Below are 13,721 nucleotides of genomic sequence, written 5' to 3' on the forward strand. Positions count from 1 at the left end.
GGAGCGTTTCAGGACATTAGGGGCTCAACACCTGCAATTTAATGGACACGCTGGAGGAAACAGCGCAACTATTCCGAAACCATATGGATGTTTAAACTCTTCGGCAGAACAGCAGGCCAATGTGATGTTTTTGTTCTGAGTCTCGATTCATGCTGGGCTAATTATTGCTAATTTAACTGAGCCATCCTGCATCAAACGCAACAGTTCTCCAGCTTTAACCGGTTACCTAAAGGCAAAATTCTCCCAGTGATACCAGTGTGTTTAAGAAAAAAAAAAAAGTATATAAGATGTTGTTCAGAGATAAAAAGAAGACAAAGAGGTTGTGTGTCTAACAACATAATGTCGAGAAGGACAGGTTGTGAAATAGTAGGAGGGGAAAAAAAAAAAAACCAAAGCAATAAAAACACTCTGAAGAAAAAGACAGGTGTAAATCAATGGGAGAGCAGCCGATTTGCTCTCAGGACAGCAATAACCAGCTCTGAGAGTGCTGGTATGACTGGAAGAACCTGCCCCTGGGTCACAGCACAACAGGTACAGACTTGTTAAAGAGAGCTCTGAGTGGAAAGAAAACATTCTGTAGCAAAGTTTTGAGCGCAAAAAGAAGAAAAGTATTTTTCTCATTTCTTTTCAGGAAAGTATTACCAGTGTTTGTTTTCTTTTAGCCACAAGTCTCTGTGGAATGAATGTTTTTCTCATTTTCGTGCATTCATTATGGAGTGGATTTCCATGTAATTGTTGTTCTTTTGTTACTCTGGCAGTTATCCAGTGAACTCACCATACATCTTTCCCTCATCTGACAAGATGATTTTCCTCCTTCCACAGGGAGGGTAGATGGCGAGGGCCTCCTGGAAGCTCTGCTCAATGTCTGGGGACCACACACCCTCGGCATCCCCGTCCATGGTCTTGTCTTCATTGTCCCCGTCCAGCCCATCTTCTGGGCTACCGTTGGCACTCCACTCGTTGGACGCAATTGTGGCGGCTCCACCTGGGCCCAACCCTGAGCCCCGGTATCAAAGGATCTGTAGGTGATCTGTTGAATACAGTTGCATAAACATTTTTACAAGTCCCATACTGATCGCAATTTTTATGATCATCACCAGATCACAACCCAACAAACAGTGTTTTTCACCCAAACAGCAAGTTAAAGGGTCTGAGGAAATGTAGAAACAGTTTATCGTTAGTCCAGCGTTATTTGGAAACGCTCATTGAAAAAGTATTGTCTGTTTTGCCAAATCCATAATTTAACCCTTATTTGTTGCCAAAAAAGAATATAAAACAAATCAGTGAAGCACAATGTTTCACTTCAGTTCCTATTACTATTATAATTATTATTACTATTATATATTTTTTCTCCAGTAAAACCTCACCTAGTAGAATTTACAGATGTTGCCATAGTAGAAGTTTGATCTTCTACTAGATCAAAGCCATTGTTTACACAATGGCATCCATGCTGGTCCCAGCTTTACACTTAAATGTCCAAATTAAGCAAAGGTACAGGACATGTGGCATTATCTGGCAACACACATAAAATGTCCAACATAAAATTGTCTTATTTTTGTGCGGAGGTCATGAATTTGATGGACTCGCTGTGATATGAGCTAAGCAGCAGGCAAATGGGTCAGGAGTGAACAACTGTCTTACATTGTTCTTAGAGTTTATGAAGCAACACTGCTGAGCTTCAAAAAAAATAAATTTTGACTTGATGCCTTCTATGAACAGACACCAGATAACCTTGAGGAGATATCTAGTAAAACTCAATCAATTCAGTTAAATCTAAGACAACTCAAATTTGACTCAAATCTCAAATTTGTCTTTTTTCTTTGAAATCCTCACAACTGGAAACATTTGACTTGAGCAAAGAAGATCTCCTTGAAAAAGGAATGTTGTTCATCTATACAGCCACTACCTTCTTTGACGTTTTTTTTTTTTATTGCAGTCATTAAATTTGCAAGAATAAACAATGCAACCCGTAATCATTATGATAATTTCCTTGATTTTATGTCTCTGAAATGGTCAAATGAATTCAAGATATTCCATAAAACGAAGTTTAAAGACCTCACTAATCAGCGCTGGCCTCAAAGAATTCTTGTGGTCTGGGAACTGTGTTCCAGTGTGGTTGGCTTATGGCTGACTGCAGGCATGGCTCTTAAGTATTTTTCAAGCTGCCTTTTCAGCATTGTATTGTTTCTAAAATGGAAGTCTATGAGGTAACCATTATCCTCCCAGGATGCTTATGTTTCTGCTTCAGCATTTCTGCAGATACTGACAAAAATAAAGTATAATGGATAAATACAGACCCCAGCCAATTCTTTTTTTCATTACTGACCATTATTTTACGAGGTTTAGAAATGCAGGATATCATAATAGCATAAAAATCAACCCATAACATTTCTATTCTCAGGTGAAAATATAAATGAGTAACAATAGTGAATAAAACCCCTGTTTGTAATGGCAGTTTTACAGCCAAGACATTTATAACATCCTCTCTATATTGCAAGGTAAAGAAACTACAACTTCACAAATGGAAACAACGGTACAACACACTACGAGGAACTTGATGAGACAAGAGAGAATAAACTCCCTTTTAACAAGAAGAAACTTAAATATAAATGTAAAAAAAAAAAATACTATACATACACTATAATGTATGAAATACATCATTCATGAGCACAGGAATCTCTCCTAGGCTTTCTTTTTCCATGCTTTTCATCAGTACGTAGAACAACACACACACACTTTACAATTACTGTAGCTATAACAAAATGCCTGATGGTGAAAAGCAGAGGCGAAGGATTAGTGATGCTTTCATTCCCTTCCCATCATCATTTAAAAGGAATTACAAAAGATCAAAGGTGAATAGAGTATGGCAATACTGTTCCTGCAGTGAAATTCTACCACAAGCAACATGCAACATTAATTTTGACACTGAACCAAAGCGAGAGTTTGAGAAATATCCACAAGTCAAGCTGCTAATTTTAGCTGAGAGGGTCCTGGTTACGGTGGACCCTTTGAGACAGGGTCACGGTGTTAAAACTCAACACTGAAACTGAGCACTCATCAACAGCTCAAATGATCTCAGTCCTCACGAATCACTGGGCTGGACTGCTCCCAGTGACTGCTAGAGTTGGGGTTAGTTTAATTATAATCTATCCAGCCAATTTGTGGGGGGGGGGGGCAAAATTGTGATACTTTACTGATAAATAGGAATCAAAAATGTGTGCAAGTAAACAATTAGAAAACCCTGCACTGACTTGTGTAAAACCATTTCATAAACTATGAATTGCCATTTAATTACTTATGTAGAAAAGAAAAAAATCTGGTTTTAACTTCTAAAAAGTGATGATTTCTTACATTTTGCACTGCTAAAGAAACAAAACAAGAAGTGGAAAACAAACCAACAATAAAAAAAGTTTGGGCCTACAATGTCATGTGGGTAGATAAATTAAGACATAGGGAAATGCTCGTTATGGTTTCCAACAGCAAAATATGATGATTTCAAGTGCAATGTTTTATTTCACCAACATCTCAAAACCCTAAAATAATCAATCTACTATAATACATGGCATATTCTAGCATCACATCTTTACATTTTAGAAGCTAAAACCATAAAATGTGTAAGCAGACTGAAACAACCACAAGAGTTTCACCAGTGCGATTTTTACTTTGTTGTCACGCTGTCCGCATTGGAACAAATTAAAAACTAAACCAGCACAAAAGGTACACTTCTACAAACAATAATGCAATCTTCAATACATGTCTATCTCAATCTCAAGTATAGCATATGGTGGTCATATAGATTGGTGTGAAGATGTCTTTCAAAGTATGTCATTAATGTGTGCGCAGGTGCTGCGGGGTAACGGGCTCAGTAAAGCCGAGACCGTAATCATAGGCTGATGGCACAGTTAGGGAGGCGTGGAGGGAGAGGTGGCTGCTGTTGTTTATCTCCAATTATAGCAGAGAAAACACTGCGAACCTCCTCTGCACTGTGAGCAGTGAAGAGCCGCAAACAACGCTCAATGTAACATCAGATCCGACGACCTCAATGGAGCTCCAAGTGCTCACAAGAGCGTGTTCAAGTGAGGTGCTGCAAAAGAGAGGCTCTTCACTAAGAGAGGGGCCTGAATTCCAGACATGTCCTTATTAAGAAAGGGCTGCGAGTGCTCACTGTTTCTCCTCCTGCCTCCCTTGTGTCAACCCAGCACCCTCCCCTCCCTCCCCTCCAACGAGCACTCAGAACGTCTTTACCCAAATAAGGACAGGAGACCAGGGGATGCATGTATGGGAGGAGGAGTGGGTGGTGGGTGGGTGGTTTGGATGGTAGGTTTAGAGCAGAGGGGGAAAAGGGGTGTGTATGGGGGGTGGGGGGGGACTAGGGGGGGACTTTGGAGGGGGGAAGGGGGGTCCAATTTAGGCGTCCACTTTGGAGTCTGGAAAACAGTGGGATTGTTCCAGCTGGAATGCAACATCAGCAGTGAACACGCTCCCACTTTGTGACGCTCAGAGCTCAGACTAGAGGGAGGGCATTGTCAGTGGAGCAATTTTTCAATACATCTCCGAGTGGAGTCACGGGATTTAAGTCAGGACAATGGCCCCGACATCATGATAAATGTTGGACGGACAGTCTTATGGACTCAAACGCAACAGCTAGTTTCATACTTGTAGAGAGCTCCAATTAAATGAGTCAGCATGAGGAGGTTTGGGATTTAGTTGTCCAACATGATTTACTCCCAAAATACCAGTAAAGCAGTTGTAATTAACATACTGATTCAATTAGAAGATCTCTCACCAATGCACTGTAATGTCCCTTCGAGCCAGTTTGGGTGAGAAACTCCACAGCATAGTAACAACTTGCAATGATTAAAATACAAACAGTCCTCAGTGTTGATAGAAAAAGTAAATCAGTTGACTGATGTTGAGTGGCATTAACTGAATGAGCATGTTCGATGAGCAATAAGTACTTGTGAAGCAAAGGTGATAGAAAATCCTCAGTTCCTCATTCTCTACTCGAATAATTTACAGTTCTTTTTCCTGTTACATGAGATTTAAAAAGGAATATCCTTAATGTTTTGGGCTTGAAATTAAATACAAATTAAAGTGAATGACATCATTCTGGTTTTGCACACCAAACACAGCCTTAACTGAAATGGCACTCCCAACAACAGCAGCCTCCTCTAGCAGGAGAACGCACCTTGCAGTGTGGCAGGAGCAGCTCAAGGAAAGCAATAAAGTGCTCATGCCTTTTACCAGGCCTCTAAATTCCCAGATCCCAATCCAGTAAGCATCTGCATGTTACACAAGCCCGATCCATGGAGGTACCACTTGCACCCCACATGTCCTAAAGGATCACCTACTTCTGTCCTAGTACCAGTAACTGCAGGACTATCATCAAAAGGTCCTACATCGATAATAGGTCAGAGCTATTTGGGTGGCAAGCTTGCCATTTTAATATCATGGCCTAATTAACATTTTACTTAAGAATGAATCAATTGTATTGTGTGAGACAAAAATGAGACAGTGGTCACTTTCATGAGTAAACCATAGTATGAAATATAAATCTTATAAGGGTGATTTCTGTTTCTTTTCCATTCAGCTTAGACAATTGTGACACACTTTGGCTCATTTTAATTTGCTGACATTTTATAGCACAATTGAGAAACTGTTATGGAACTGATACTGATAATAACCAGCAGCTCCCATGTACAAAACTGTGTGTAAGACTTTTAGATCTTTTGCCAGATGGAAACACTTTTTTTTTAAATGTGCCCTGGTTGGATGACACACTGCTCTCACATTTTACATAAAAATCAGGGACACACCTCCCCTCCCTCTGTCTGGGAGTCAGGCCATGGGACTCTGAGACCAACATGCTACAGAATTCCAATGTGCAGCAGGAATGTAAATAACACTGCAAAGCTATGTGGCTCGCACAGTCACTGAAACAGCACCATTCATGCACCAGAATCCCTCTACCCATTTTCCCAGTCCTGTACCCAGCGATCACATTACATTCTGTTTTCAGCAATCGGCTTATCTCTGCTCCGGCTCCATCTACGAACTGACCGGAGTTTGTTGGCACTGCTTCTTCTGAGAGAGGGCTATGTGTGGTAAAATGTACCAATGAATTCCAGAAATTCTACTGAGTCACTCTCAGCTGGCTTGCTTGAGGAAAGTTGTCAACATAGCCTTAATCAGGAAAGGGAATCCATAAGTCACACAGAATGGAGGAAATCACTTACAAACACCTACAGGCCGGAAAACAGATTCTGTTTCTTTCAGTAAAAACGAAATAGGTGTCTTGGCATTCAGCAGTTGGTAGGATAACATTTAGTCAAACAGAAAAGGCAGAGCTGACACATTTTTATTTGTTGTCTGTTATTCCTCAAATTTATCTTCCACTGAACATGATATCATCTTGGGTCTCTCAAATGGACCAACCAGATGGGTTTCTACTTACGCAGCGGAATTCCAAGACTACAGTGAGGCAAGACCTTGAGTCAAACTTTCTCTGTCATGTCTGATTTTTATGGCCTGACGGCAACATCTCCTCTCGAGTCCAGCGGTGGGAAAAGAACATCTGTCGAACCTCGAAGACGTTTAAGACCAGACAGGATGGATCATAGTAATACATTTTAGCAGAGACTAAACATCCCACCGTGAGAGCCATGTGAGCCCACTGAGCTAGGACAGCAGTGTAAGTACCAGAAGGGCACAGTATGTGTCCAATAGCTTACAAGTGCAAAGTTAAGCTTTAAGCTTCTGCTGTATAGCAATAAGGGAAACTATTATTTCAACGCCCAGGTTACACATGTCACAGAAAGGCCTCCCAAAAAACAAAACCACAACTTAAAAAAAATGAAGCCAACAGCTTCAGTTCTTCTAACGGCCACTTGAGGCTGGCTCCTAAAGATCATCAGACTCCATAGACCCCTATGCTAACATTCAGTCATGGAAATTACTTGTTTATAGCCATATACAAAAAAATATTTTGGTCTGACTAGCCAACCCTTCTTCACAGCAGTACAGGAGCCAAATCTTTTTTCTTCTTCTTTGTTTTCTGCTAAAGTTAGGGATGTGACAGAGGGCTATACGCATCTTTTCTAAACAGTCTACAGCATTGTGGGTCAGCCTAAGAGTCCTGGGCCCACCGACTTCAACAATGGACCCATCCTGACAGCCCATGATAAGTATTTTACTAGGTTTTATTTTCTATTTTCAAAATAATTATTTCAATAAAAATGAAACTAAATGCCCTCCCGACCAATTACAAGTGCCCATTTCACAATGACAGTACTTGTTAAATCCGAGGGAGCATGTCATGGTTTAGCAGAGCAGGAAGAAATTTTCCCTCAACTTTCTGCTGTCGATGTGACGAGCATAATGTTTGACTCCATTTGAATCCGTTTTGGTTCCACTGAACTTCTCTGTTTATGAGTTATTTGCACACTCCGTGAAAAAAAAAATTGTCATGAGAACTGTTGACAAATTCATCACTTTTAATTAATACATTTATTTTTCTTGCAGTTTCTGGCTGTGTAAAACGCCAGTAACAAGGCTTAGATGGAGAATGAAGTCAATGCAGCAAGTACATTTTCTGTTGAAAATTGAAAAAAAAAATGTTATAAAAATAAATTCTTAATTTCTTTACTGCTTTTTTTTTAAGCAGTAAAGACCAGACAGGATGGATCATAGTAATACACTAGAAGCTTTAATAATAAAACCATCAACTACTCTGGTTACTCCTACTCTGAATTTAAGGTAGAAAACACAATCTTGTAAATGTAACTCATTTAAAATTTTAAAAACACCTGAAGTAAATATAACATGAATTCTGTGATCTCTAATACGTTGGTACAGAAATCATCCTTTTTTTTTTTGCCATTGTGATATTTAAGCCTTTAACAGCAACTATTAAAAAGTTGAACCTGGTCCACAGGACTGAAACAGTAGAAGACACATTGGAGCCAAGGTTATAAACAAGATATCTGACACAGCCATTAGATATATTTGCAATATATCTTTACAGATGTTTTCCTTTTATTTTTTAAACAAAAAATTCTACATGCCCTATCAAAATGAAGGTGTATGTAATGCAACACGCGCATTTGCTTTAGGATTTTGTTTCAGTGTGTCAGCCATAATTTTTTATAGAATGAAGTTATTTATAAACCTCACTAGCTGAATACCAGGATGCAAAACGCTATTTTGGCTGTAATGTTAGTACATCTGATTCATTTGGCCACTTGGGGTAGTGCATATCGTTTGTATTATTTATTTATTTTTTCAGATAAAGCCCAAACAAAGCACCATGAAAGGATCAGCTTCCTTCATCTGTTCACATCTCTGTACACCCCATGACTCAGTTCTACTGACTCATGTCCCAAAGCAGATTGTTAACAGATTTCCTTCAAATCTGTCTCTTCCACTGTTGATCCATCAAGCCTGTTGTGTTTGCATGTCTCTCTGTCATTGCTCACAGTCGGATTGTATATTCTTCCATCTGTACACTACAAGATTTGTTCCTGTCGTTATAAATGAAGTCTTTGTTTAGTTGCTGTAAGAGTTGGGACACTTGTTGGCAAAGAACAGGCCCCTACTGGCAGACATAAGCCCCCCCGCTTAGCTGGGAGTAAAACACACCTCCACTGAACTTAAAGTCTCGTGTATACACAGTTACAAATCACAGACCCAAACTCCTCCACATTAGAGAAGCACACATCTTGTTAAGGTTGAAGGGTGCTCACAGCTGTAGGGTCAGTGCTCTCGTTCAAAGTGAGACCCCCACCACACACACCAACAGTCTGACAAACACACACACACATTTAACAGGGGAAACAACAGGTCTTGGCGGCAGAAGGAGCAGCTGCTCTCTAAGGTCAGATTACAGATAAAGAAAACATTTTAGGTTCCGGGCCAGGAAAGCTGCTCTCTGACAAGAGCTAGAAACATGGCCTTATTCCTCCTTACACAGAACACACATATGCACATGTTTAACTGCAGCGCCTTCATTTAGGAGATAAATCTAAGGTGATGAGCTGGCACAAGTGTCAAGCTGTGTGCTCTCTGCGTTTGCTGAAGGCACCACTGCCTTTTTAAGACTCATGAAAACACGAGCCCATCTTCCAAAAAAAAATGAAAAAAAAAAAAAAAAATCAGTCACCACCTTCCCCTCTCCCTTCTGTGTCTGTGTTTGGCCCTAATAAATTCTCTCCAGCTCCTCCAATAACTTCCTCCTACTTCCTATCTGGCAAGGCACTCAGGAAACAATCAGAGCTGAGAGTGAGAGGAGGGCTGGACGGCCAACAGCTCACACGGCAAGAGACAGAAAGAAAGGCAGAGGGAAAAGCTAAGACAAACACATGAACACACACGTACCACATGCACACTCTGTCAAGTCAGACATTTGCAGTTTGATACCAGCTGCCTGCCCGAGGAAAAAAATAAGGCTCAGAATAACGTCTTACACGCAGAAAAGAAAGCGATCTGAGCTGGAAGTGTCTGGCACACATTCCTCGATTATTTACACCATGAAAATGAAGAGAAATGACTATTATTTATTGCTTTCTTTTAATCATTTCACATAGCATGGAAACCGACTAACATGCTGCATGGAGGCAAAAAGAGGTGGCTGGTTTCCTATGAGTCACAGAGTCTAAGGCGGATAAATGAGTATCACACGTCAAGGCACAGCATGAACATAAGGCCCGATTCATTCATTTGTTGTTCTATTTTAACACTGGATGCTGCTGGCTATTTGGTCTACCTTGAACTGTGACACGTTCAGAGATTTAAGCCTAATCCAGCTGAAAAGGGAAAGACTGACACAAAGCAGGGCCAGAAAGCCAGAGAGCTTTTTTTTTTTCTTCTTTACAGCCTGAATCAGCATTTTAATCGGAAATTTTCTGGGGAACGTAGCAGAGAAGCCATTCTAGCCTGAATTGGTCATTTTGTGGTGAGAGGAGCGGTTTAAAGCCATAATCTGTGAAACCTTTAAGACATGCATAACTTTGCAGCAGAATGCACCAGCCAATAATTCATGCAACCGTATAAATCGTGGCACAAGGCATTTAAAAGCAGCCACGGCTGTGATCAGAGCTGTATACGAGCTGTATCACAAGGGGAAAAAAAACTCCAATCTTACATAAAAAGCACACCCAAAGGTTAAACTTGTTCTTCTGTTGAAGACAAAAGTTTAATCAGCCTAAAAACGACTACACCTGTGATGTTTTATATTAGGAGCAACTAAAATGAACTGTGCTGCAGAGGGAGATCATCCCCCAACCCAAAACACTGAGCAGAGGGATTAAAGGAGTTTCACATGAGTGCCCTTGGGTCACTGGAGCTCCAGTGCGACACAGGCCACACACACACACACACACACACACACACACACACACTTTATGAAGCAGTGCAGGAGTAAGCCTCCTGTTATTTATAATGGAGGCTGGAGAGGAGACAGACATTGTCACAAATAACATTTCTTTCTGAGTACTTCTTCTTTCGAGTAAAGAAATGTGGAACATTGCTAACTCTTGGTTGCCAGAGGAAGAACAACTAAAACCTTTAGCAACTTGGGGACATCTGACACAAAGAGTATTCTGTTCTCAGCCACTCCCCAGCTCCTCCCCTCAGTGGTCTGAAGAGGAGGCCAGAAAGCTTATCTGTTCAAACCTCATGGTTTGGAGGATATGTAAACATGTGCAGTGAATTAATGTGAATAAAATGTTGATAAATTGCATTACTGAGGACTTTCAAAGTGAATTCTATTTTGACACTTTCTTTTTTGGCTCTATGACTCCAACAAGTAGCTCAGTCCAGCCGTTACTAGCTGACAGTGTCAAACTGCATATTGTAATCCAGATCATCATTAATGCCTTTCTGCTGAGAGCTGCAGGCTTTTCTCTTTGCGTCCTCACCGCACAGACATAAGTGGTATTTGTTCAGGTCTGGGTTGACAGAGGCAAAAGTGTCCACCATTTGGACGAGAACTTCTGAAACTGGTGCTAAAAAGCGACCAATGTCTGCACAAATGGGCAAAAGCTCATTAGCTGGTCTTCTGTGGGTTTGACACAAACGGGTGAAGCTGCTACTGACAAACGGTCAACAGACCTGCATCCAAAGTAAACTCTCTGCAGCGCAAACACAGGATGCACTTCACCACTGGAATTAGCCCTACACCACAAATAATTTGAAATACCTATAGTAGCTACAGTTTCTGATTAAGCATATTTAAAAAGAAAAATCAAAAACATAAGGGGATTGATTTGTTACCCTAATGAAGAGAACACATGCTCATTAACTCTTCCCTCTAATAAACAGCCCGAAGGAACACAGCTGGGGATGAAAAAAGGAGAGAAAACAGCCACTTTTAGGGGATACTACCACAAGTAATCTAATTGACCTTCGTGACATGGTAAAGCTATAAAACTTTCCCTTAATTTAACTCCTACACAAGTACAAAGTGTAAATGCTGAATCCGCAATTGCTAAGAAATATAAAGTATGTTCAAGGAAAAAAAAAGACCACATTGTACAGTGGGAGGCCTGATGTATTCAGGCTGCATGAAAACAATGAAAGAGAATCTGACGGAACAGCAGAATGCTTAATCCTCTCCAGATTTACCCATCAGCATCAAAATCTATTATTAGGCATCTTGGCGTGTCTCATTTACCAAGGGCACATTGTTTGGTTCTTCATGTTGGTGTTTCATTTCAGAACATTTCCACATGTAGGTCTTAAGCAGGCCCCAAACTGGAGATCTGGCTTCTCAACCATGACCTAACGTGACAGCAAGAAAAGAGACACCCTATTTGATAGCCGATTATCCTTCTGCTTTAAAAGGCTTTAGAGCGGGCTTAAAGGGCTACACCAAATCAATGTCATACTTTAATTTACAACTGTGTTTATGAAAGACAATGATGTGAAAGAAAAAAAAAAGAGAAAGGCTTTCCTTCTGCCTTGAATTTTAGGAAATGTTGGAGAGGAAACAGTAACAGACGTTAACAAGTTATTCTGCTAACAGCGACCAACCTGACAGACCGCATTCTGCCGTTGAGTCAAACGTGTTGACTGTCAGTGATTTAACTGTGCAGTTCATATGACCGCGCAAACTTAGGATAAAGGAGGTGCCAACGTTTGGCTCTGTCAAAACGGACACATATTATTTTCGCCTAGGTCTCTACTAACCACACACAGTTGTATAGCAGGTGTAGCCTGAGGTGGCACTCATATAATTATACAATTAGCTCGCTACGTATCCATGCATCTCAAATCTTCACCTATGAATTATGTACTTAGAAGGACTTTGCAGTGTATCATCACATGCCACGTTTGAAAAAGTCAAGAACAAAGAACTACATAGATAGACAGATAGTTACTTTCTATAACAACTTTTATTCTGTGGTTTACACTGCATAGTCTTGTACACCTCAATATGCATGTACATAAATAAATTTAGATTTAAGGTGTAATTCCAGATGTGAGTGAAAAAAAAAGCTTTGGTTTTCTAATCTAAAACTTTGATTCATTGCAAACCATTTAAAAATCATTCATATTAATTTGTGAGTGTTTTGATGAAAAAAATGCTTGATTTAAATTTAGTCTTAAAAATGTATTAACATACTGCAATGTTGTTCACAGTCTGCCCGGCAAGAGCTAAAGCGAAAGCAGACGTAGCTGAGCTGACACACACACACTTTTATATGAGATAATCTTGGTTTGTTTAGGCGTTATCAAGAAAACTACTCTGTATTTGTAATTCCATGTAGGAAGCATCAACAAGACCTCCAGAATTTATTTAACCTCGCTTCCTAATCAAGAAGCTGTCTTACCTTAGTGATGCAGAGGTCCAAATCACGCTGATGTTGTGTATTCCTCTAAAACGTTTTCGTCCAAATCGTCTCTCTCCGTGCTTGTCTGTAAAACTGTTGGATTCTTCTTGAGGAGCAAGGCTGGAAGAGTTGGATCCAGGTATGAACTGTCCGGGACAGAAAACAAACATGTTTTTCCCATTTCCTTCTGTCAAACGAGAAAACCTTTTTCTTTTCTTTTTTTTCTTTTAGGTAAAAGTATGTGCCAATGAGCGGGCTACCGGTGGAAATATGATTGCACATAGGCTGTCAAAGATATCCATGCACACTGGGAAAGTCAAACACAATAGAGTATCAAACTGCAAATGTTTTCTTCCCTCCCAACGCAGGGAGCTCCGCGGAAAAATGTAAAAAATGACAATGATCTGAAAACTTCACCGAGACAAGCGGCATGAAAAAACTCCCCAGAAAAAAGGCTGTGGACAGAAAGAGGGAACATTTGTGGAAGACTTACCTTTTTATTCTTGCAGTCAGCTTATTCTCCTCAGTGGGGGAAACTGATCAATTCAGTAACTTTGTTATATTTTGGCGCGCTGTTGTTTTCCTTAATATTTCTCAGAGGTTTGACAGTATAAGTGGAATGTTAAGTATGACTTTGGTATGAAATCAACGCACTACACTGGAAAACGAAGGGGGAGGGAAAAAAAGACTTTCAAGGAGGAGCCATTGGTGCGCGTCAATCAACAAGGTTTTGGAGGGGGGGGGGGGGTAGTGACTTCACCGCAGGCCCCGCCCACAAAATCCCTGAACGCTGATTGGAAACTCTTGTCCGAAAAACCAGTCTGGCAGTACATACACTCGCAGAAATATGTCAAAGGTAGGAAATATATAAAGGGCATTTACATAAAAGACTCC

The 13,721-nt window shown here is 40.4% G+C and overlaps 1 protein-coding gene across 11 annotated transcripts in view; it reads right to left on the minus strand.

Moving 5' to 3' along the window:
* The window catches only part of tead3b (TEA domain family member 3 b), a 36,783-nt gene extending 23,290 nt beyond the window's left edge, over positions 1 to 13,493 (minus strand). For 5 of the 11 annotated variants that reach the window (XM_085274985.1, XM_085274984.1, XM_085274980.1 and 2 more), the window contains exons 1-3: positions 13,321 to 13,492; positions 12,828 to 12,973; positions 776 to 1,030 (exon numbers count right to left, since the gene is read on the minus strand). In XM_085274985.1, coding sequence (XP_085131111.1) covers positions 776 to 899 — 124 coding nt within the window. In that variant the 5' untranslated portion in view covers positions 900 to 1,030; positions 12,828 to 12,973; positions 13,321 to 13,492. Of the gene's footprint in view, positions 1 to 775; positions 1,031 to 12,827; positions 12,974 to 13,320 lie in introns of those variants that run through there. The other 6 variants (XM_085274982.1, XM_085274978.1, XM_085274979.1 and 3 more) reach the window with 2 other exon arrangements.
* Positions 13,494 to 13,721: the final 228 nt, after the last annotated feature.

This window comes from Mchenga conophoros, linkage group LG5 (genome assembly GCF_057382185.1).
Source record: "Mchenga conophoros isolate Kocher_MC1m ecotype Shallow Benthic linkage group LG5, M_conophoros_male_GT1.1, whole genome shotgun sequence".
Classification (NCBI taxonomy): Eukaryota; Metazoa; Chordata; class Actinopteri; order Cichliformes; family Cichlidae; genus Mchenga; species Mchenga conophoros.